Source organism: Nelumbo nucifera, chromosome 3 (genome assembly GCF_055504915.1).
Source record: "Nelumbo nucifera cultivar China Antique chromosome 3, China Antique-T2T, whole genome shotgun sequence".
In the NCBI taxonomy this organism is placed as follows: Eukaryota; Viridiplantae; Streptophyta; class Magnoliopsida; order Proteales; family Nelumbonaceae; genus Nelumbo; species Nelumbo nucifera.
The window spans coordinates 53,456,713-53,481,467 of record NC_142651.1 but is presented as its reverse complement, the minus strand read 5'-3'; the positions used below and the strand labels follow the sequence as shown (position 1 = coordinate 53,481,467).

Genomic DNA, 24,755 nt, shown 5'->3' with positions numbered 1-24,755 from the left:
TCTGATATCCGATCTGATTATCTCGGATTCACATGATATATTTACGTAATTGGATTGGATTTAGATGTTACAATCTATGTTCGATTAATAATTGGATCGGATTTAGATTTGTTCTCATCCGATTTGATTAAAATCTGAATCCGATTATATTATAATATTTATTAATTTTAATATAATTATATTTAAAATTATAAAAATATATTTATATATTATATTATATATAAATATATATAATAAATTTAATATGTTATATTTATATTAATTTATTATATATAAAAGTTAAAAAATAAGTAAGTTTTTAATTTTTCTAATATTTCAGAAAATTTAAAATAGAATTAAATTAAATCTAAATCTAAATCTAATCCGAGTCTGTTAAGATTCAAATTCAAATCTGAATCTTGAAATCCGATCAAATTTCAGATTGAATTCGGATGTAAGTTCTTAGTAATCGGATCGAATGAGGATTTTGCTATATCCGATCTGAATCCGATCCATTATAACCCTATCCATAATTCACAAATTCGTTTTATTGCACGCAATTCATAAGCCCATAAAAAACAAACTCGTGGCATTCTCATATAAAAAATGTAAACTGTGGATAGCAAAGTTATGCTCAACTTCGCTTACAAGCAACTAAAGTTAAGCGGGAGACTAATGTAAGAGGATGACATTGCATAAATACGTATACCCGACTGACATGGGTTGAACTCAAGTCAAATCAGGCTACTTTTTAGACCAATTAAAGTGTTATATGTTCTAGAATATTAATTAATAAACATATTTTAATTAAATGCCAAAATATTGTAGAATTTGAGTATTCTAGAATGTTTGTTGATTAAACATGTGCAGTGAATATGGGTAAGACTGAACAGGAAAAGTGAATTATAGTCCAATAAATTTCTGGAATGCAATTCACCCAAACCCTATAAGTAGGGATTTCATACCCATTTCAAGAACTTTCACCTATTACTCACATTGAGACCCACTTTCCTTTCTTCCATCCTCCATTTTTCTCTCTCCTTATTTTTTGTGCTAGTTCAATTGAATAACTCCCAAGGTTCAAAGTATTAACACTAGGACCCATCTGATACGCCCCTATAATGGGTGTATCGGGGGTCTGACCGGTTTAAGGGGTGGAGGAGCCCTAAACCAGTTTTCTAAATTGATTACAAAAAAAATAAAAAATAAAAAATAAAAACAAGTATCAATTCACTTGATACACCCCTACTGATATATCGGGTATATCGATATTTTGAACCTTGCTAATTCCTCAAATCTTAGGGGCATAAACCATTATCTCCATAGCCTTATATAAATGCTATCATTGAGTATTTTTTTTTCAAGACAATTTTCATACTTGACTTGGCTTAAGTATTAATATATGTTAATATTTATTTATATATTAAAACTTAAAACTTTTATATTTTATATTATATAACGGACTTGACTATAATGGTAGAAATATATGATACTGAAAAAACATACAACCGATCAACCAACATCATAAGACTAACCAATCAAACTAGTTTTCATCAAAATTTACGAAGGGTTGTGGTTGGTTAAAATCTTTCTTGTACCGTGGGCCAAAATAATCACCTATACACTAAGACAATTCCCATCCCTACCTTCTAGTGGGCTGGGCCGGGCCGGGTAAAGAATAATGATCACCCTTACGCTAAGGGCTAGGCAATTGCAATCCCTACCAGGCTACCACCATTGCTATTGGTATTTTGGTAATTGGCTGGTTTTAATGTGGGCGTACCGGCGCAGTGACAAAGTGACAATGAACGCATACTGACATGCCATGAACTGTCCAAATAAAAATATGACAACTCGGTTGACATTTGTTCACATGCCCACCGATTGATTCGAGTTCAAATCAGCCCCACCAGATTGCCCCCCACAACAAACCACAACACATCTTTGTCCTGTATTGTGAACATCTCTAATGATATCATCATATCTGATATTATTATCGGGAGATATTTTGAATACACCCGAAATGTGTTGTGAGACGTTGTAATGGGAGACTGATTTGCTCTCGATTGATATTTTTATCCGAATAAATAATACCTAATAAAATAAATTTTTCCTATTCTTCATATAAATTTAAAAATAAATGAGATTTTTTATTAAAAATCAAACTTCTATTAACTAATTTTTCCTTTTTCAAAATCTAAAAAAAGATTTCTCAGGATTTTGACCGAGAACCAAAAACCCTAAGATTTAAACCCTAAGATTTTTAGAGCTGGACTGAACAGTTAAAATCCCCCAAAAAAACGCCCCCAGATGTATGCTGCGATATCCCTGGCCCACTTACACGTCCATTTCGATAACCCAACCTACTGTCTGAATCTCCATTACTCCTTTTCGTCCTCCACCAGACCAGACCAGACTGACCCTGAAGCTAAACTACGCCGGCTGCTCAGGTGGGCTTGTCCTCCTTTTCGTGGGCCGGGCAGCTGGGCTGGCATCAAATGTCGTATGATGGGATGAAATGATTACCCTCTCATTTCCATTGCGGGTGGGGGTGACCCCGCCACCTGCGTACTCGCACTATGCATCCAATCTAACCATTAGATCAGCATCACACGACAATGCATTTCTAATGGGAAGCCTGCAGGGATAATTATGGTGTTTTAACTTTTCAGTCGTATCAAGCAAAAGTGATCGTCGTCAACCATCTAATCACAGCAGCCCTAACGGTTATAAAGCTGGATTTGATTTTACCACTATTATATTATAGTTATATACCCCTCACCAATCCCCACTCCATTTCAAAATCCAAGGGCTATGTGGGACTATGTTCATCATCACTTCTGTACAATTATCAACAGCTTAGCCAATTTCTCACGACAGTGATTCTCGAAATATTATTGGAAGCGGTCTTAAGCACCATGAAATGGGCCCCACTAAAGGCTGATATTTGAATCAGAACGGCAGTGGCTTACAACGGAGACGTGGTCTGCTGCCACGTAGGCCCAATGCATTTGTACCGCCCTGGTGGCGGGCTGCATGCAGGACGTGGTCGGCTACGCCTTCTCCCTTCTCCCTCTGCCACACTGCCGCCGCAGCATCACGTTTTCCGACACCAGTTCTCCCATCTCGGCATCTCCCTTAACGACCCCCAACCTTATCAATGCATCCCTCGATCGTAGTCGTTCATTTCATTGAAACATGCTCGATGTTTAAGCCAACCTGTTTCTCCTGTAATCCTGTTCTCTTCTGAACTGAATCATTAGCCCAGGTTCCAACAACAACCCAACTCCACTGTCGCTTCATGCGAAGTGCGAGAAAACTAACTACTCCCAAAAGACCAAAACGCCCTTTTCCCTTCAGAGACAAAAGGATGCTTGTTAGATAAGGGAATTACGCTTATATTGACGGATGTACCCCTGTTTACAAGGGTAAATTCCAATTTGTGCGAGGTTAAATTGGTCATTACATAGTACTAGAGAGAAGAATTTTCTGGCTGAGCGCTAATTGGCGAGCGAGTGAATGACGAGTGTACCTTCCAATTTAGGAAATCCAGCTGTCTAACCCCCATTTCGAGGAGATCAGCTTGTCCAAGAGGTGGGTCCCACTATTTGGGAAGGCTAAATCAACGGCTGAGATGGTAAAGGACTTTGATGGAGACCATTTTCGGTATTTCAGACAAAGAGAATTTCTGTTCGGTAGACGATTAATAAAAGAACAATCTGACGGGGAATGTACACTCATTAAAATTTTGACAGCGTCCAGTTCTTGGTCACCAAATGACACTATTACCCTCTATCTGAGTTGACCCGACAATGAAGCGAGAAGGCGTTTTTCGTCATTTAACAACGACAGTGGCAACCATGTAAATAACTCGAGAAGGATTGCAATTTTCAAAAAGCCTTACAATAATTCGTCGTCTCCTCGTCTCCTTCCATTCATGTCTTGATAGTTGTTTCATTTCTTTCTCTGGTTCGAAACCTTCGTAGGGTCATTTTTTCCATTTACGAAAAAGCTCCTTACTGCGTCTGTGTCTCCCATGGCTATTTCTTCTTCGTTGTTTTTTCGTTTTCCGGTCGTCTTTCTCGTCGTCTTCTCTCACGCTGTTGTATCTCAGCAAATTTTGACTCTAAGCTCCGACGAACAGGAATCGGTTTACCAGGTGCTCGAGGCGATTAACTCGGATATTCAGTGGCGCTATCTCTTCCCTGATGACCTCTGCAGCTCGGCTCCGCACGGCGTTGTCTGCGATTATTTCACGGATGAAAGCGGTAATGGAACTGTCCACATTACAGAGCTAAGCTTCGGCTACATCTCGGACTACTCTCCTAACCCTCCCTGTGATTCTAATTCCACCTTTAGCCCCCGCCTCACCTCCTTCGCTCACCTTCGTAAGATGTTCTTCTATAAATGCTTTAATGAAACAGAGGTTTTGCTTCCTGGGTTTCTCGCGAACTTGAGTTCTAGCTTGGAAGAACTCGTGTTCATTGAAAACCCATCTCTGGCCGGGACTCTCAACGGCAAACTCGGCAACTTCACCCGTCTAAAGAAGTTAGTTCTCACTGGAAGCAACGTTTCTGGGGAAATCCCAGATAGTATTGGTGATATGCTCGAGCTCGAACAGATTACGATCACGAGAAGCAATTTAAGTGGAGGAGTTCCGCTCGACATAGGGAAGCTGAAGAAACTGAAAATTCTCGACCTCAGCTACAATAGGTTTCAAGGACAACTCCCGGACTCAATCGGGAACTTGACAGAGCTTTTGAAGCTCGATTTGGGTTCTAATTACATCGACGGGCGAATCCCTGAAACTCTTCTTGGGTTGCAGAAACTGGAGTTTCTGGACTTGAGCTATAACCTTTTCGGTAACTTCGGGATTCCGCTATCTTTAGCGGAGATGCCCAGCTTGAGAGAGTTGTACTTGAGCGGTAACTCCCTGGGAGGACAAATTCCGGAAATCTGGGAGAAGCTCGGGGGCATTTTGCGACTAGGATTCTCTGGTCTGGGACTGGTCGGTAAAATTCCTGCGTCAATGGGGGTGTTCTTGACAAACATTTCTTACCTAGGGCTTGATAATAACAAGCTTGAAGGTACGGTGCCTATGGAGTTTGGATTGTTGGAGTCTGTGAACGAGATTAATTTGGAGAACAATCGGTTGAGTGGTAGACTTCCAATTTCTGCCAAGTTTTCCGCTCAACTTGAAGGAAAACTCAAATTGGGTGGGAACCCTAATTTCTGTGTTGATGCGAGCTTCAGTTCTGCTACGAGTAACAGTGGTTTGGAGCATTTGAAGTTATGCAGCAAAACCGCCATTTCCCATCATGTTCTCTTCTCAGGGTGCTCTTCACTTCGGTCATCTTATCTTCTTAGCTTCCTAGGGTACTGTTTTGTTTTTGTGTTTTGAAGGTGTGATACAGATTACAGAATACATGGAAACAAAGAAAGAGAGAAACAGAAAAAGAAGAAAAGGAAAAAATTTCAGAGCTTGAATTTCATACATCGAAGAAATTTCAAAACCAAACTTTCTTTTTTGGAGCCAAGTATATATAGTGCATATAAGAGAACGAATGTCTTGATTTCAGGTTTCAACTAAGCAAGGCTAACAGTTAAAATTGTTAGAACAAAAAGATTCAAGAAAACACGGGTGAAAAAAACAGGAATTTGCAGATGGAAAAATCTGAATGAGTCTTTCTTTCTTTCTTTCTTTACAAATTTTGAAGAAACCCCATCACGTCACGTCCTTTCGTCTTCATCTTCTTCATCTTCTCCATGTGGATTTGAAGCTGAGGTTGGATATGGGTCAGTGCTCTGCAATTCAGACCCAATCCCATCGCCATTTGCTGGAGCTTTTGATCTAGATGGTTTTATAGATGCGCCTCCGCCACCACCCTTGGACTTCTTACGATGAGCCTTCTTTGGGAGACCAGGCGGGTCCGACGCTGATGGATCCCCAATAGAGCCTGTCCTTTGGTGCCTCCTTGATTGTTTGGTCCCATCGGTTAAATCCGGGGCGGAGTCCATCGAGCCACCCATGGACGGACGACGCCTTGAACGCCGTGATCCCTCGCCACCCTGCTCCTGGCTGGAGGAATTGAATGAGGATATTCCGGTTGAGTTGTGGCGCCTCGATGGCTTTGGCAATTCCAGCGGCACGTCTTTGACCTTTGAATCTGTCAAGAAGCCCAAACACCGTATGCATAATTACAGTATGAGCCGATCATCACAGGCTTGAGAAATAATTCAGAAAGGGAATGGGAGTGCAAAGGACTGAATACAAAACCTTGAGAAGTTAATTTCGGTGCATTGGCCTTTGATTCTGTCAAACAAAATAAAACACCATATGCAGAATTACAGTATGAGCTGATCATCACAGGCTTGAGAAATAATACAGAAAGGGAATGGGAGTTAATGCAAACCTTGAGGAGTTAATTTTGCCGCATTGGTCTCCCTGTCTTCTCCGGCAATACTTGCAGGTGCCGAAGACTCCGGCGATTGCTTAAACTCGTTCATCTGTAGAATTTGGCATCACAAATTTTCACACTCAGGCACTAGTATGAAACCCAACGTCACCCAACTGTTTAAATTCAAGCCAAGAGTAGAGTCCCATTGAATCTTCAATTATCAATGGAGATCAGCTTACCCAGCTCGGAGAAGCTACGGATGGACCATCCCATCCTATGTGGGCGACATGCTTTACGTCCGTCGGATAGCCAATCTGCATTTCTGGCTCCTTATTATTTTCTGCATTAATGAATGCCTGAAACATTAGTTTTGTTCTAGTTTGACCCCATAATGGGAAATCAGCAATTCTGAAACTGAAAAACTCTTAACCAGAACAGCTTTAATACCAAAAATTTGTGAGAAGTATCTCAACCCTTTCATAAGGCCCTTCATCTTTGCTGTAATGCACGCCGGAGAAGATGACTCTGTGAACCGGAAAGCATCCAACGGAGTAGCCTTGTTGTCTGGACGGAGATTCTCAACTTCATATTCACAAAACAGAGCAGACAATAGGGAATTAGATAGAAAACTGCATTCCATATCAAAATCCTTAGTCTAAACTCTAAAATCACACCTTCTGAAGTATAATTGCTGCACCTACAACGCCACCAAATTCTCGAATGGAGCAACGCCGGATCTACGCTATATGTTCTGAGCGTCCACACATGGTTCGATTCAACAAACATAGTTTCATCTCTTACAGAGAAAGGAGTGAAGGAAGCATCAAGAATGGAGAAGTTTTGGAAAGAAAAGACCCAAAGAAAACCTAATTATTTCATGTATTCTATCAAAGAGAAGATGAAGAGAAAGAGGATGAAGGAAATTCATAGGTGAAGTTTAAAGCAGAAAGCTTTGGAGGGATGCTCCGATGGCAACGCATTGTTTGTTAGAATCGCCTGTGTTTGAAAACCAGTACCTGGCCGAATTCTCAGGTGAGGACCCAAATGGGGTGGACCGAATAAACCGGTCGTAGTTCGGAGTTTTCCAGCCAATGACTATTTTAGGAAGTTCCAATTTCTAACGGGTTTCGGGAAGACGCGGGAAGGTAAGCGGTTGGGGAATTCATAGGTGGATGGTCAGTTATCACCCTGTTATCTCGGGCTCGGGGCGCAGGAAGTGGGGTTAACTTTGGCTGTTGGGGTCGAACAGCATAGGCTGTAGAGACAGTTTCTGGCTGCGCACGTTCTGCGCAGTTCACCTATTCACGCCCCCAACGGCTAAAGTTTTTCCTAGGAGAGGAGTCTAGATCTGCTACCAACTTAGCCTCCTACAAGCTCTATAACCGCATATCCCTCCCATGATTGATTAGTAGTTGATTGCCATCTCAAAAGTGGGGTGTCAATGGGCCGGGTTTGGGTCGGACCCCATCGAATCAAAATCAATTTGAATGGTTTGGACGACCAATAAGACATATTGAATTCCCCGTCCACTTAATGGTCCAATATATTTATTAGATTGGATTGGTCCTGGTTCATAGATTGGACCACAAAAGAGTATGGGTGTCAATAGACCAAGTTTGGGAATCAATGTGAACAGATTGGATGGTCCAAATAATGAATTGGACCAGTCTAGAATAGTCCAAAGTATTCATAGGATTGGATTGGATCAGATCCATTTGTAATGGACTCATATTGGACTGAATTGGGTTGGGCTAATATCTGGTCCATTGACAGCCCTACTTAAAAATATGATCCAATCAATGAGTACGAAACATGTTTGAATCATGTTGGAAGTTGTTTTGGTATTTGGTAGGACTTGTTGGTAGCATATTTAGACTCGCCAGAAAATCAGGAATCACATGTCCCAGCTCCTGTGTCCACCAATAGCAGAGCTTGGATATGCTACTCACAAAAGTCAAAATGTTACCCACACCTCACCTACAAGACATTACAACCACACATTGGGAATATCTCTTATATGCTATCATTTATGGGGGGAGATTTACTGATGTGCATAGGGTGCGACTTGGGTGGACCTAATCCAAGCCCGAATGAACCCAGCCTAAGGAGTTATAATTTCATGCATATATGCGTATATGTTAATATGGCCAAATATTCATACCCAATCAGAGTTTGACATGTGGTAACCTCGGAGGGTAACATTATCATTTCATAGGCCTCGACGGGCGTTGTACCTCATTTAATGCACCCATAACACCTGGCTACGTGGTACTAGTCCTTAATGTGGCATGCACTCCGTGTCAGCCGATGTGAGGAATACATAGCGACGAGACCAGATCTGCTCCTCACACCTTACGCCTCACTGGCTCCTCACAGGCACATCCTACCATGCATTGGGAACATCTCCCATACTTATTAGTGAATATTCATGGGAGATGTTCCTAATGCACGGTGAATGTGCCTGTGAGGCGCCCATTTGTGAGGAGGAGATCTTGGCTCCATGTGACACCAGCGAGAATATTTGTTGTTGGATTATGATGGGTAGATGTCTCGTTTAGGTGAATTCAGATTTCTTACCCACAAGAATCCTACTCACATGGAGACCGGATCTGCTCCTCACATCTCATGCCTCACACGCACATCCGATCATGCAAAGGGAACATCTCCCGTATTTATTAATTATTATTCACGGGAGATGTTTCCAATGCACGGTGGATGTACCTGTGAGGCGCCCATTTGTAAGGAGCAGATCCCGTCACACTCACATGACATTATAGTTGTACATTGGTAACATTTTCTATGAATGATAACATATAAATAGGAAAGATGTTCTCAATATACGTAGTGAGGCGTGGATAGGTGTGGGCAGGAGATCCAGATTCGGCTTAGTGTTGTATTGATAGTCGTCTTTTAACAAAACCACGTAATTCTTCTCTCTCTCTCTCTCTGAATAATGGTGTTATGCCGCCATGGTTAGACTTAGATAATCTTGCATCACTTCTTGCACTAACCCATCACATCATATTCTTCCTCGAAGTCTCCAATAATCCACTCCATATATGATCAGATTCAATTGAATATAATTCACATATTTTGAGTGGATTTTAAGGCTGTATTTGGAAGTGATGTAAATCAAGAATCAATGTAAAATTTACATTGGTTCGACTTTGTAGGCCTTTGAAAGGAGCATGTAATTATGATCAACGTAAAACTCCACTCTGGTTCAGTTTTGCATGTGTTTGGATGGAGTGGAGTTTTACATTGTGAGCCAATGTAAAACCTCATCAAGCATAAAGTTTTACATCGATAATTGATGTAAAAACTACATCGATTTTATCGATGTAAATACTATATTGATTTCATCGATATAAAACTTTATATTTTTTATCAGAGTTTTCATAATGTAACGGTTACTTATTATATGATTTAGTGTAAAATGTCATCAATGTGTTTTCACACTAATGATGTTTTACACCGGAACCAAACGAAGCCTAAAAGTTATCTTTCACTATCACAATTGAGCGAGTGGACTTTTAAAAGTTAAATCTTTCACTTTCACTAGTGTGAGGGCAGGTGCTATGCAAGTGTGCAAATATTCACATATTCGCTGCAAATCGTCTTGTAAATACACATATTCATTGCAGATTGTCTTTGACGCATGGGGCCACCTCTCCAGGCATCATGATACCTTCTAGTTGGTGTTTGTTTGCTTTATTTCTGATTTTATAAAAAAAAAGTTTAGGTTATAGTTATAGAATCAAGTTTAATTTTTATGACGTGAACGATGCACCAAAAGGAAAATATCGGCTTTATAACAATAGTATTGGAACCCACTCTTACTTTTGAGAGTATTGATAATGTGCGATTTGGCATCTCCTTGCTGGTAGGTGATTTGGATGTTGAGCTAGACAATTCCTTGTTGGAAGGTGACTCAGATGTCGAGCTGAATAATGATGACCTGGATAGTTTACTGGGGCGACCTGTAGGGAGACAGTATTAGAGTGTCCGGGTTGCTATACTCGGGATGGGCACTCCGATGCCTAAGTCAGTGAATTGGAGATTTTTGAGAGAGCTAGAGAGCTAGGAGAGCTAAATTGTGCATACCTTTTGAGGTTGGAAATGAGGCCTTTATATAGGCGTAGAAAACCAGGAGCTTCCTATAACGTATCCGAAATTCCTGGGAAACCGCATCCACCATGTTCGGAGGAGAGGGATAGAGTCTGTTCAATCAACTCCGATGCGGACAATATGGAAAAACGGGTGTAACGGACGAGTGTCATGGTCCCAGAGAAGTCGGAAAATAGTAACTTGCTTAAGGAAGAGGTTGGCGAGCATGTTTCGCAAGTCGCCACGTGAACCTCAGTCAGGTCAGCAAGTCCTCGAGGAGGTTGCTCCTCACACCAAGGTCCCTTGGACTGGTAACGATGAGGTACTACAGGCCGTCCCTGGAGGAGGTGCTACTAACCGCTCTATCGAGTTGCTTGAGTTGCGTATGAGGTCGCTAGATGGGTCTCGATCAGGTCGACAGCTAGGTCTCCAGTAGGTCACTGGAGGTAGGTTGCCAGGTTGGTGGAGGTAGGTCACTAGCTGGGTCTCCATTAGGTCGTCGGAGGTAGGTTGCCAAGTTGGTGGAGGTAGGTTGCCATGTTGGCAGAGGTAGGTTGCCAGGTTGGCGGAGGTAGGTCACTACTTGGGTCTCTATTAGGTTGCTGGAGGTAGGTCGCTAGGTCGATGGAGTAGGTCAACGGAGGTAGGTCGCCAGGTTGGTAGAGGTAGGTTGCCAGCTGTTTTGAGATGCCACATGTCATGATGTCAATGGAGGGACAAATTTTCCCTCATAAATTGCCCCCCACTCCCATGTTGAGGTTAACTCGGCGAAGGGAGTAGCTTACTACATGTCCTTTGGCCCAGAATGACTAGTTTGATAAGCTCATAAGTGTCAATCCAGTTTGCTCTCCAAGTCAAAGGAATCTAGGGGTTGAATGCAATATTACGCAGGAATTTTCCATCTTGACTATCGGGGCACAAGAGCGAACTCATCTGCTCAAGGAGTTTTGCAATTCGGCCGAACACCTCAGGAGTGAAGTTTGTCATGTCATTCTCAAGAGGAGATTTAAACTGCGTGGCTGCCTCCTCAAGTCACTCCACTTACGTAGACTTCAATGTAATGTCCTTCAAGTCGATCCTCGAAAGAGTAGTCAACAAGGTCGATGCGGAGCCTAAAACCGAGGTGGAGGACAACTGTAAAGAAGTCGACCAAGTTTACATGTCTGCCAAGGTCGGCTTAGGGGGCCTTGATGCTGAAAGTGGTTTATTTTCCCCTTAGAGTTTGGTTTGACTAAGTTGCCAAAGCAATTACTCATAATTTCGGCCGTCAAAACAATGTCGAGCTGTCGAACTACCGATGTATCCCAAGGTTGCAATAGGGGGCCTTAGCTAAAGGCAGTTTGACTTCCCCTTAGTAGATTTTCACTAACGTGCGTGTATTGTGAGTTAGCTTGTCCAAGTCGCCAAAGCGGGTCTCAATCAGGTTGTCGAAATTTTAATAGGCCAATTTGCTCTTAGCACCTTGGCCTATAGACACCTCGTCACCTCGACAGGGTTGACGTATGAGGGTGGCTCCATAGTCTACTGGCCATCAACTCCCATGGGAACCGTGGAGGGATCGACCTGTAGGGTGGCCTCATAGTCAAGGACGGGAGATTCTGTCCATGTAAGAATGTTGGAACTTGTATGGGCTAATCATTCTAATTCTATTGGCGTTAAACAGTGGGTCGGTGCCACGGCTACACTGTGTTAGTCCTCGGAGACACTGGTCGTCTACTCCTACCATAAGCCATAGGAAGCTCAACTTGTGGCGGTGGCTCTACTAATTGTAGGTCGCCAACTCGCACAGGATCCTTGGAAGGCTCAACCCACAAGGGCAACTGCATAGTCTATTGGTCGCTGACTCCCATGGGAGCTGTGAAGGACTCGACTTGTAGAGGTGACCTCGTGAACAGAGCTGACGAGGCTCGTTCGGGCTGATTACCATTGAGTGAGAATTTAAAATGAGTTGAGAACTTGGCTTTTAAGTAGCGATTCCCACAAATGGCGCCAATTGATGATCCACAATCTGATAGCTCCCTACTAGCAGGTGACTTGGATGCCGAGTTGAACAATTCCTTGCTGGAAGGTGACTCTGATGTCGAGCTGTGTAGTTTACTAGGGCAACCTGCAGGGAGACTATTAGAGTGCCTGGGTTGCTTTACTCGAGGTGGGCACTCTGATGCTTAAGTCAATAAACTGGAAATTTTTGAGAGAGCTAGAAAGATGTGAGAGCTAAATTGTGCATACATTCCAAGGTTGGAAATGAGGCATTTATATAGGCGTAGGAAACCAGGAGCTTCTTGTAATGCATTTGAGATTCTTGGTAAACCGTGTCCACCATGTTCGGAGGAGAGGGATAGAGTCTGTTCAATCAACTCCGATGTGAACAATATGGAAAAACGGGTGTAACGGATGAGCATTGTGGTCTCGAAGAAGTTGGAAATAGTAACTTGCTTAGGGAAGGGGTTGGCGAGCATGTCTCGTAGGTCACCACCTGGACCTTAGTCTGGTTGGAAAGTCCTTTAGGAGGTCGTTCCTCATGCCAAGGTCCCTTGGACTGATAACACAAGGTATTACAGGCCACATCCTTGGATGATGTGCTACTAGCCGCTTTGTCGAGTTGCCCGAGTTGTGTATGAGGTCGCCGGTCGAGTCTCCATCAGGTCAGTGGAGGTAGGTCGCTAGCTGGGTCTCTAGTAGGTCTCCAGAGGTAGGTTGCCAGGTTGGCGGAGGTAGGTCGCCAAGTCGGTGGAGGTAGGTTGTCAGGTCGGCGGAGGTAGGTCACCAGTTGGGTCTTCATTAGGCCAAGTCGGTGGAGGTAGGTCGCCAAGCGGTTCCGTTTTACCCCAAACCCAGTTTTTGGCCAAAAATCGTTGAAAAAGTCAACAACCTGTTGACCCGAGCGGTCGAACCGTCGACCCGTTCAATGGTTTTTTACCGGTTTTTTATTTTTAATTTATTTTTATTTTTTTAATTTGTTTGTCAGAATGGGCCATCCATTCGAACCGAACGGTCGGACCATCGACCTAAAAATTGGTGGTCAGAACGGTTTCATTTCTAGGTCATTTTTTAAAATGTTGTAGATCATTCATAAATGCATATGAGATATATTGAATAAAAAAGTGTGGTGTGAACTGGTTCATACCACGCCTATAGAACGCCACTGTGCACATAATTTGTCCAAAGTTCAAAATAGATATGGATTGTGGTGTAGTGTAGATTGGTTCTTGTCACAGGGTGTGGTATGAACCGGTACACATCCACCAATTTCTCATCCACACTACAGAACACCCCCTTAGTGTCTTCAAAAGGTTTAGACATTTTGGACCTTAAAAAGAAATGGGAGTACACTTATATATGTTGAGTTATTGCAGCATTAATTGGGCGCCCATTGCATTGGTGTAGAAGGGTGGAAAGACCTCTAGCACAAACAAGGTTCTGTTTGTGCATGGAGGGAGCCTCGACCAGATGGACAATTTGCAATTAGTACTCTAGTTGAGAAAGGGGAACCCGCCATAAAACTCTTTACCATTGATTCTTAATCCTTGTTGGAGGTTTTGAATTATGCGACGCCATTGATGGCCGATTTTAGAGGTGGCAGAGATTCAGACTTTACTCCCTTGCACTAGCTCATCTCTTTAGACGCTGTGCTTCTTCAAATGAAATTCAACGTGCCTTAGGGTTTTCCCGACGGTTTCCTGACCTGAGAGCTAACGTATTGGACGGACTTCTCATCTCCAGTGTTATCGAGGAGCTCCTTGACGGGTACATGGACTTGTCCGATATCTTTATCGCCAAGGCTTCGATCACATCGGAGTTCAAAGACGAGCATCAGACAGTTCTGCTTTGCTGCCACTTCATCGATAGTGAATTTCATTAGGGAATTCCAAGAGGGGCTCGTGCCACTGTCTTTATGGACGGGGATTTTCTGCTTTGACTGTGAGTCACCGGAGAGGGAAATGACGGCATAAACATCCATTTTGGAGAAAAGAATGACGTCCTTGAGATGACAATAATATCCAGGGTCTGGTATTCCATATTTGGATCAAACTTCAGAGAATTGTCGGTGATATCAGAGAAAATAGAGGAGAATATTCGAGGAAATATACTCAGGTCCTCATTTGCTCAGTGAATATGAAAAAACAAGCTCCTTTTTTCAAGGGTGTAGAGCTGAACAATCTGAGATCTCCTTTCTTCAAGATTTTCATAAGTTCGAATTTTATTTTAAAATTTTGAAGAATAATAAAGAAAATTATCGATATTTCATTTTTTTCCATTAACACTTTTTATTGATTAATCCATAAGGTTAATTTAAGAAATTTGCCTATACAGCCAATTATAAAAACAAATGAAAACAAATGAAAACAAAAGCATTCATGTTATAGATTAGTACTTAAGAAGTGACCAGAATACGACATAAAACCCATTACTTTTCTCTTTACACCTGTCTTACAAGAGCCCAGATCAGCTGACCACAAAACACATTGCTGGCCACATTTTATGTGCTTGTTTACTGGCAGTCAATGTGCTACGCATATAGCCAATGAGCCAAGGTTCAAAAAATCGTTACATATCGGCCAATATATATTGTATCGGGCCCTTCCCGATACACCCCTACAGGGGTTGTATCAGGTCAGGGCCTGGTTCAGATGGCATAAAAAAGGATTGATACTGGCCGACAGTATCGATACTTTGAACCTTGCGTACAGCTGTGTATTACGGTTTACAGGCAATGTAACCAGCAATGGGATTGATTGCAAGCAAAATCTCTGCATACACTCTGAAAGCAGGGGCATCCAATTGCACATTGGGAACATCTCCCATGAATGTCAGATATATATATGTACAGGAGATATTCCTAAATGTTGTTAGATGCCATGTGTGCTGAGTTTTTGCTTGCAGGAGATTTGAGCTCATATAACCAATCACAAGTGAACACACCAGTTTTCCATATCCCGCCTCTATTCAACGTGCGCATAGAGTGTGCTTACCATATCAGTGCTCTTTCCAAGCACAACCAACTCGTTAAAGGGAACCAGGAAGAGAGAGTTATGCTTATGGTTGCGAAATACAGGATTTTTAAAACTAAGGTCTCTGTTTATCTGGACCAAAAGGAGACCTCTTTTATGCTTGAGATTGCAAGAAATACAGGATTGTCAATAGTAAGACCTTCGTTGTTCAGGAGCAGAAAGACCTCTCTCATCAGGAAGCTTTCAGGTCGTCCAAGCCAACACTAGCCTGTAGATAGGTTAAAATAATTATCAATGTGATTGTATCATACCGTGATTACAAAATTCGTTTTCAGATAAATTTGTTTTTTCTCTATTTTTTCTTTTCCTTCCAGCCAACCCCATTTAGTTGGGATAAGGCTTAGGGGGTGTTCAACAACATAGCTGATTTTATTTTTGAAAACAAAAACAATTGCCACATCAGAAAAATTATATTGTATTTTCTGATGTGGCAGTTGCTTTTGTTTTCAAAAATAAAATCGACCATGTTTTCAAACACCCCCTTAGATGATGAAATGATGATAGCAGCTAATCAATATCACTCCTTGTGGGGCAGTACTTTTCCCCTCCATTCATCCATTTGGGGTTCGGATCTGATACTAACAAACAATGCTAGGCACATCATAGTTTTGTGCCATCTGTCCTCAACACTTAGGGGGTGTTTGAATGTTCGAAACTGCCACATCAGCAAAATTATATTGTTTTTTCTGATGTGGGAGTAATTTTTTGTTTTCAAAAACAAAATCAACCATGATTTCGAACACCCCTCTTACTTTTCAAAAATCAATATCAATGTGCAAAATATGCATGTTATTCAAGAAGCGGAGCAACCCTATCTCCCCCCTCCCCCCCCTCTGACGGAACTAAAATAACCAACAATGTACTTAAAAAGAATAAGTTGACTCCTTTGTGATTTATATCTTACCAAGAACTTGTGATTCTCTTCAAGAAGCGGAGCAAAGTTAGAACAAAATTTCTCAATGTCTGCGTTGAGATCACCTTTTCCCCCTATTACCTCCATGAACTTCTTCCTATCTGGAGCAAGTTTCATGGCAACCTGCAATTTCAGTACATAATAAGTACAGCAAAAATATCAAGTAATTGAAACTTTACTTGGAACAATTGTGGCTTCTACAGTATGTTCCAAATCCTAATTACATCTCATGCCAATTTTTTGCAATTAGTCAGGATTCACATTCAAATGTTTTTGACAAAGAGGTTCTGGACAGATGGCAGCCTGATCAAGTCACATCCTTTATCAAGGCTTTGGACCAACAGTGCAAGCCAAAATCTTGACACTGGTGGAAAGAGGGAAAAATAAAGAAAGATCAATTCCAAGATAAAAGAAGCATAGTAGTACATAAAGGTTAGAATGCATGAATAAATGGAAAAAAATATATCTATAGCAGTTAAGTATTTAGAATATTTTCATATCTTATTTTCAGGCATAAGAAATATTACAGTGAAACTGGAACTGGCAAGCCATCCATGCCATTTTTTCAAGGTTTTGTTATAGGAATCTGTACAAGCTTGAGGCATGGTCCAATCTGCATGCTCCAGTAAGTTGCGAAACAGTTCCACCAAGAAATCCATTGCCCTGAAGAAATATTCCAATCATTCTTTAATTAATATATGACAGCTAAACATATGTCCTCTTGCACTTGCATTCATGAATGCGTAATGGACATACATAGTGACTTCACCTGTAAGATTTCTTTTTCCGGGGAGGGGGAGCAAAATAAATAATGACATCTATATGCAGAAACAAGCAAATACAGACACTATCTCCAACCTTGTTAACCAGAGAAGACCATTGGTGCAACTGGATGAAGCTTTTGCTGTCTTAGCTTCGATCTCTACTCGAACCATACTGTACAACAGGTTGAATTCTGAAGGGTTCGAAGAATATTTGGATTCCAACCTCTGCAAGAAAAAAAAAAAAGAAAAAACAAGAGATACATTCACATTCAAGTGTCATGTTAGAAGTTTACTCTAGATAGATTAATAACTGCAGATCACTCTCAGAAATCCAATTTAGTAATGCCATAATGCCACTCAATGAAAAATCTGGCCTTGTTGTACTGAGTTAAAAACGTTCTTGACAAATGGTTTCAACCTATTTGAGCACCTAAGCAGAGCATTAAACTTGCTAAAAATTGGACAGCAGTTTTCAACTTATCTGTGAAAAGCTTCACTGTTACATTCTGCAAAGGTATATATAAACATAAAGCATGCTTTTTTTGTTTCTTAAACTATAATTATGGCTGAAAGAACAAAGATTTAGCCTTTTATCCCCATCTTTCTACCTTTTTTTTTTGTTTTAATGTTTTGCAACACCTTCATAATCAATATCATTGTTACTGTTGTTGTCAACATCATCTAAATCCACATGGATCCTGATTGGCTACTTCATTCTAGCTTGGCACAACTTTGTCATCTTTGGAGTAATTTCCTTACCCAGCTTCTCTCAACCCTTATATGTTGTCATCAAGGCACCAAACTCTATGCTTACAGTGGGGGGTTGGAGTAGTACCTAGAAGTAGAGAAAACTCCCATAATCAGTTAATTACGAATGTGAACCAGATATTTCCTAACTGCCTCCAAATTCACAACATTTGTTTATGTCAGCAGTCTTGAACAGGACGCATTGACAAAGGGTCTAGTATACCAACTCTTGGCAATTGGCACAACACTAGTAGACTCTCATTGATGAAACTTAAGACAAAAGGATTTGGGGAATTAACAGTAGTAAAGGTATTAGCCATGGAAGGAATAAAACAGAAAAATTTTTGAGAACCAAGGTCACTTCCTTTGAGGGTCTTAGGGGAAGAGTTATGGCCCTGATCAACGCCTGGTTATTGACTAGCAAGAAATTTAAAGCTATTAGCTATGGGGACCTGGATAGAAACCTAATAGAAGTTCTGCACCTCTGGTTCTACTCCCTATCTCAGTCCTGTCACTGAGTCTAGGCCTCCTGATTTCATCTTGAAGTTTGACATGTTCTCTTTTTCTTTTCTTTTTGAAAGGTAAGTATTGAATTGCAAAGACAGGGAAACCCCAAAATGCAGCCCCATCAAGAAAAGAGAGCTGGTCGTGTGAACTGTTCACTGTTCACATAATTTACAAAAAGAGCCAGCAAAAGAAAATCAACCAGGATCAGGGAGGCCAATGATTTGGCTCCACTGGTTACAAATAAAACAGATGGAATGGAAATCCACTGAAGTCCCTCTTAAGTGCCGCTCATTTTACAGAAGTACAAGTGTCCATTGCCATTTGGGGGCTGGTGTATAGGGGGATTAATTCTCAATTCCAAGGACATTGTGATTTGGGCTTTTGATCGGTGAGCTGATGCCTCTGAAGCTGAAATTAGAGTTCTCCCTGTGGGCTTGTGTGCTGCTAAATTGATCCAAGTCAACTCTAGCTTCCAGGTTTTGTCGTTTCTTTTTTATTTGTACATCATCTCATGCACATCCCCCCTATGTACTCAAAGAGTTACATAGGCAGAAAACTATCACTGAATAAGTAATCCCTGTAAGCGCCAGATTTAGCTAGACTGTTAGCTTCAGAGTTTAGCTCCCTTGGAACCCAACCCACATGAGCATTCAAGGAGGAGAGGATGTCTCTTGCTTCAGCCAAGTAGTGAGCTAAGGCCCAAGGCCCACTGTCAGGTTTAGTGAGCCAATTAATGGTATTGGCTGAATCTCCTTTAATGGTAAGATTTAATAAACCCAGGTCTCTTGCAATCCTGATGCTGGTTAAAGCTGCCATGACTTAGCCTTTGTTGAGGAAGCTATCCCAATCGGCCCACTAAAAGCCCAACTGATAGTACCATCTCTTCAAGGTTTCTAAAGGTGGACCATGGACATGCCAGCAACTTGTGGATGCTATTAGTAATTGGCATGCATGCCACATGCCAAGGTAATAATGGCAGCAACACTATGACAGAAGAAAGAGAACATTGGATGCTGAAAGTTTTAGGTTCAGAAAGCCATTTTAAGTCAAAAGGTTAAGTACTGCTAAAAGAAACTGAAACAGAAGGTTCCATGGAAATGAGCCAAATGAGCTGAAAATTTGTTTAGACCACATTACTGTGCAAACTCAAACAGCAATTTCACTAAAATACAACATCCGGTAAGAATTATAAAGCAAAAAAAATCTCGTAAGAAATTTTTTTTGAAGGTAAAATAAAATTTTATTAAAAGAAAAAAAATACAAGTGACTGGAGAAAGGAGAAAAATAAAATGAATATATCAAACTGTCAAAAGAGACTATGCTAGCCTCAAGTGAATGAAGAAATAAGTCATGCAAATACATGAGAAAAAAATATTATCTTACCGAAATATTACCGCTGATATCCGTCTTTACAAGTGTCATAGCAGCTCCAAACTTATCTAGCATCATAAATAATTCAGGATGTCAATTCATCACCATGATTCATATAATAACTTTTCATATCTTGTTTTTGAGAACAGACTCAACAGAGTGAAGTGCAGTTTTTATGACAGACCAATATATTAAGCTAATCAACCTTTCATAATGACATTAATTCTGAAACCTATTCAGTTATCTGTTGCCTATGTCATTATATGTTTGAAGTACAAGCTTTATAACTAATAGAGATACAAGAAGAGGCATGCACTTACTGTTTGGAGGGTCTCTTGACTAGGATCTCAATAGTGCACATTTATTGATTATTGTGTTCAAGTTACAAAACTTGGTTATCCTTGTATATAGAATAAGAAATGATGGGTTCCAACTTCCCACTCTTTTAATAAAACCACATTGTTTTTTCTGCTTTACTTTATAGCAGGAACAAGCTTACGACAGCATGTTGTTCACACCACCTGGTCTTCAGCTCTGAAAATATCCAAGGATTTGTTTGAATTCCATGTCATTTTGCATTAATTGATGCTGGTAGAGTAACACTTAGTTGTGTTTTTGGCACCAGTGCACTAACATTGCTATAGGTTTGCATTCTTTGTTTCCATCATCAAATCCTGCCACAATACCATGCCATCTTCATATCTCTTGGTATCTGTTTGCCTCCTTGCCATGGTATCACTCATTAGAGTAAGCTCATATTTTAGATCCAGAGGATACTCAATGATAAAATTGTCTAAGGACATGATGAGATTTCCCATGCAAATACAAGCTTTGATACTGAAACAGTAAGTATGTGTTTGGAACCGTGGACGTTTATTGACTAAATGTTTTGTACTTGATTTGTTTGGAAAACCAAGAAAAGCAATGATGAACCCGTTTATTGACACTTAGGCGCCATTAGGTGCCACATCAACAAAACTGTGAATAAACGCCTACCCATTGGGGGAAGTGCTAAAATGAAGCTTCCCCAATGGTAGGTGCGCACGTAAACCAAAGTCTACTTTTGCAAGTCCATATGCGTATGGATTCACATAGTGGGGGGAATGCTGAAGTGGCGCCTATCGGCCTATGTGGCAGTGTTTATTTAATAAACACCCACGGTTCCAAACACCCACTAAATCAGTGGATCCATGATATGTAATGAGCCCTTGCTACTTTTTCTTATTAAAGGGAAAAGAAAAACCTTGTCTTTCTGCAAATTGTTAATGGATAAAAGATTATCTAAATACTTATCAAACATGGTGACAAATGAAAGATCTCTCAACCTTCTCATGCACACTGTAACAGCATATTAGACATGTAAAATAGCATTGAAGGAAATTAAGAAAAATATGTTTGGATTTCCAATATTTTTACCAATTAGTCTCAGAAGATTTGTCAATTTAATATATGTTTTAAAGAAAACAGATTGATTCGTGTTCAAAATTAAATATAGACATTGAGGGAGAAAAATACCAAAATATGGCCTTTAGAAAATTACTCTAAAGTAAGTACACGACATCTAAAATGGAAAGGAATATTCTAGTACCAACAATAGATTCATTACAAAACAAAGGAACTGAAACAGATTCACACTATCATATAGCTCTACAGATAGTACATTAGAGGATTTGAGATTGTTCTCAAGTCAATTATAGTTATTTGGCTCTCTAAACCAGGAGAAGAAGTATGATTCAGGCAATTCTGAGAGGGAAACAATAGAAAATTATACCTATAACAGGCAATATCAGTTTGCAGACATCCAAGAAAGGCTTGGTCAGCATTTCCCCTTCTTCAGACTTTACATGCTTCATTCCTTCCAGGGAGGGTGTAAACACAGATCCTTCCATTCTTACAATTTACTGCATAAATAATGAACACTGAAAATCAAATTTATTATTCTAGCAAAAGGTTCTGACGTATATGCAAACAAAGCAAGAAGATTCTTTGATATAGGCTAGGGCCATTATGGCATTACCCAGCTATGGACTTGGCATGATTCAAAGTATCAATACGCCCAATAAGCACAAACATGCATATTGGGTGTTTCAAACCCACATAACTTTTTTTTTTCATTCTTTTGGTTCCTGGCCATCTGGGGTCTTGACTCTTGAAAGGGGAGTAGACTGGATATAGACCCAATCTTTGGATTTTTTTTTTTTTTCATTTTTCCCCCTTTTTCTTGGCACAAAGTGGCCGCTCCCAAATCAGCATTGCCATGCTTATCAAATTGATATTTTACCAGTAATGTCCCCTCAAAAACATTCTTGGGTATGTATTATGTTTATGCTACTGCTTAATTTCCGTTTTTGGATGACAGCATGTTACATATAAGCACCACCCTGTCTAAAAACAGAAAATGTGTAGAAGGCCAAAGCAACAGGGTGAAACTAAAGTAACACATATGTTGAGAGAAACAAGTCAAATGTTTAAGTTAACCAAAGAAAGCCAACGTAGACAAACTGTTCAGGTTCATACAAGTAAACGGGGAAGATGGCAATTCTTCAACTTCAAAAGGTTTTCTTACAGGAAATCCTAAATAAACAAACACGCAATCAGAGGTGGAGAGACATCACCAAGAAAAAACTACATGAACAATCAAAAGCATCATAAACCTATACTGGTTCAATCAGATCTAGATATCATCACCCAAGTGTCTATGAAAACAAAGCTTCCGCCAAAGCAGAGTATTGATTTATAAAAATTAGACAAAAGAAGCGAAAAAGAACACAGATCTTCAAAAATTAGACCGGATCTAGCCATTTTAATGATTCAAACAGTTTCAGTACAGAAATATCAAAAAATAATTACGACCCTTCATGCAATTCCTACAGTCAAACAAAAGTAAGCACCAGAACACCTCAGATATAATATTTTAAAGACGAGTACATCATACGATCTCTAGTTCGGAAATATAAACAACAACAACATATAACAGACTAAAGGAAAATAGGGGCAAAACTATATTATTATCTCAAAGCATGCAAACCAGTTAACAATTACAACTCTGCGTTCGTTTGTCCTGTAAGGAAAAAATGTTATACGAATGTTGCAGACGACGCAGAACGATCACGGTGTTTAACAGATCCAAGAGGCTCCACACGAAGAACAAATAAGAGAGATCGGACCCTTCAATCTAAATATAATATAGAATAAATAGACAAAAGACGGACAATTACCCTTGATATAACTCGATAAACGACAGTATGATTCGATTCTCAATGAGAGTATATGGACAAATGCAGAACAATAATGGGAAACCTTGAGTCGAGAGTCCGATGAATCTGATTCTCAGCCAATAAAGCCTGAAAAGAAAGGTGCTTTAATGGCGTACAGAGAGAGAGAGGGGGTGCCACTGTTGCCTGGTTTTGAGAATAACTGTAACGTTGTTTGGAATCGAGTATCGACGGAGCGCCACAGGAGGTGGCCATTCAATTAGGTGGCCCCCACAATTGTGGCAGCAGATTCTCTAACGCCAGATTGGAATCTCTTGCACACCATACCCCACCTTGTCCTTATGACATGTTCTATCCGACACCAATCCACGGGTAAAACTTTTTCGGGCACCATTTTCATCAATTGGGACCCTATTTTACGTGTTTTATGGGTATTTCCTTTTTATTAAAGTAGTGAATGATTAGTAATGTTAAATTTATATTTATTAATATTTTAAATAATTATTAAAATTTTAAAAAATACTTATTTCAAAAAATAGCTTTTTATTAGAATATGGATAGTTTTCTTTTTTCAAGATACATACAGGTTAATGATTAATCGAAATTGATAGAATGTAAGCATAAGTGGTTGTGGATAACCATTTTTGTATTTTCTACATTTTTTAGGAATGGATTGAAAATGGTGGTAGTGGGTTGTGGATTTTAGCAACAATTTCTCAAAAATTGCCTTGTGTCTAGCTTTCTAAAAAATGAAAAGGCCACTTGTCTGAATGGTGGTAGTGGATTATTCACTTTAATAGCAATTTCTCAGAAAATTGCCATGTGTCTAAATTTGAAAAAGCCATGTGTCTGAATGGTGGGGGCTGTAGCTTGAAAGCTTTCATTTAATTAATTACCACATACAAAATATGTACATCTAATATCATCATTATCTAAAATTATTAGATGTACATATTTAGATAATGATGATATTGGATGTACATATTTTGTATGTGGTAATTTTACATCATTATTAGTAATAATGTGTAAATTCTTTTCTATTTTTTATTTTTTGTGTATAAAAATAATTATTATTTACTACATTTATTTTTGTTTAATATGATGAATATTTTTAATAGAGATGTGTTTAAATATTTTTCTAAAATGATTTTTGTTTTTGTAATTTTTTGTGATTTTATCTTTTAATTTTTCTTATTTAATCATGATATCATGAATTGACTTATATTTGAGCAAATGGTTGAATTGCTTTACTACCACCTACATGAAAGAATAGTTTATTTTTGCGTCAGTTCTAAAACGAAAAATTATGGGTTTTATATTGTTAAAAATATTGAATGTAAATCTAATTAATAAAATTTATTGTTGAGAAAAAAACCTTAATAAAAGAGAATTGAGTAAATACCTTAAATAAAAGACTTAATGAGAGGGAATTGAATGAGGTGAAAAGTGGTGGTTCAAATCAAGGATTAAAATATTGGTATCAAGTATCATATCAAACCGCTCATATACGGATACTGATATGGATACGGATACAGACACGCTTTGGAAATGCATGGATACGGACGAAAAATATGGATACGCCAAAAAATGCATATAAATTTTATAAATATATTAATAACACTATATTTAAGATTAAAATAACCATAATTAATGTATAAATATATAAAAGTATACATTCTAAAGGTATACGTGAAGAAATATACTACAGTTAATACAGTGGGATGCATAGAAATCATAAATTT

General features: G+C 39.7%; 3 protein-coding genes across 9 annotated transcripts; 1 reads left to right on the top strand and 2 right to left on the bottom strand.

The window, feature by feature from the left end:
- The first annotated feature begins 3,901 nt into the window (after positions 1 to 3,901).
- On the top strand, positions 3,902 to 5,516 carry LOC104600913 (uncharacterized). The gene has a single exon (XM_010264082.3). The coding sequence runs from the start codon at positions 4,016 to 4,018 to the stop codon at positions 5,378 to 5,380; it is 1,365 nt and encodes a 454-aa protein (XP_010262384.1). The 5' UTR covers positions 3,902 to 4,015; the 3' UTR covers positions 5,381 to 5,516.
- LOC104600912 (uncharacterized) lies at positions 5,442 to 7,295 on the bottom strand. Its single transcript, XM_010264081.2, has 6 exons — positions 7,052 to 7,295; positions 6,825 to 6,959; positions 6,617 to 6,717; positions 6,393 to 6,486; positions 6,257 to 6,292; positions 5,442 to 6,146 (listed from the first exon to the last, which is right to left on the bottom strand). The coding sequence occupies exons 1-6, from the start codon at positions 7,161 to 7,163 to the stop codon at positions 5,710 to 5,712; spliced, it is 915 nt and encodes a 304-aa protein (XP_010262383.2). The 5' UTR covers positions 7,164 to 7,295; the 3' UTR covers positions 5,442 to 5,709.
- An 8,157-nt stretch (positions 7,296 to 15,452) lies between these two features.
- Positions 15,453 to 23,217, bottom strand: LOC104600910 (glycolipid transfer protein 1-like). 7 transcript variants are annotated; one of them, XM_010264075.3, is made up of 8 exons: positions 22,827 to 22,923; positions 22,316 to 22,372; positions 21,570 to 21,699; positions 19,811 to 19,866; positions 17,268 to 17,398; positions 16,937 to 17,072; positions 16,401 to 16,532; positions 15,453 to 15,704 (listed from the first exon to the last, which is right to left on the bottom strand). In XM_010264075.3, the coding sequence occupies exons 3-8, from the start codon at positions 21,685 to 21,687 to the stop codon at positions 15,669 to 15,671; spliced, it is 609 nt and encodes a 202-aa protein (XP_010262377.1). In that variant the 5' UTR covers positions 21,688 to 21,699; positions 22,316 to 22,372; positions 22,827 to 22,923; the 3' UTR covers positions 15,453 to 15,668. The 7 variants fall into 7 exon arrangements, with proteins under 7 accessions (XP_010262377.1, XP_010262379.1, XP_010262378.1 ...); XM_010264077.3 differs by lacking the exons at positions 22,316 to 22,372; positions 22,827 to 22,923 and adding an exon at positions 23,017 to 23,217; XM_010264076.3 differs by lacking the exon at positions 22,316 to 22,372 and having other exon boundaries at positions 22,841 to 22,992.
- Between the last annotated feature and the right edge of the window lie 1,538 nt (positions 23,218 to 24,755).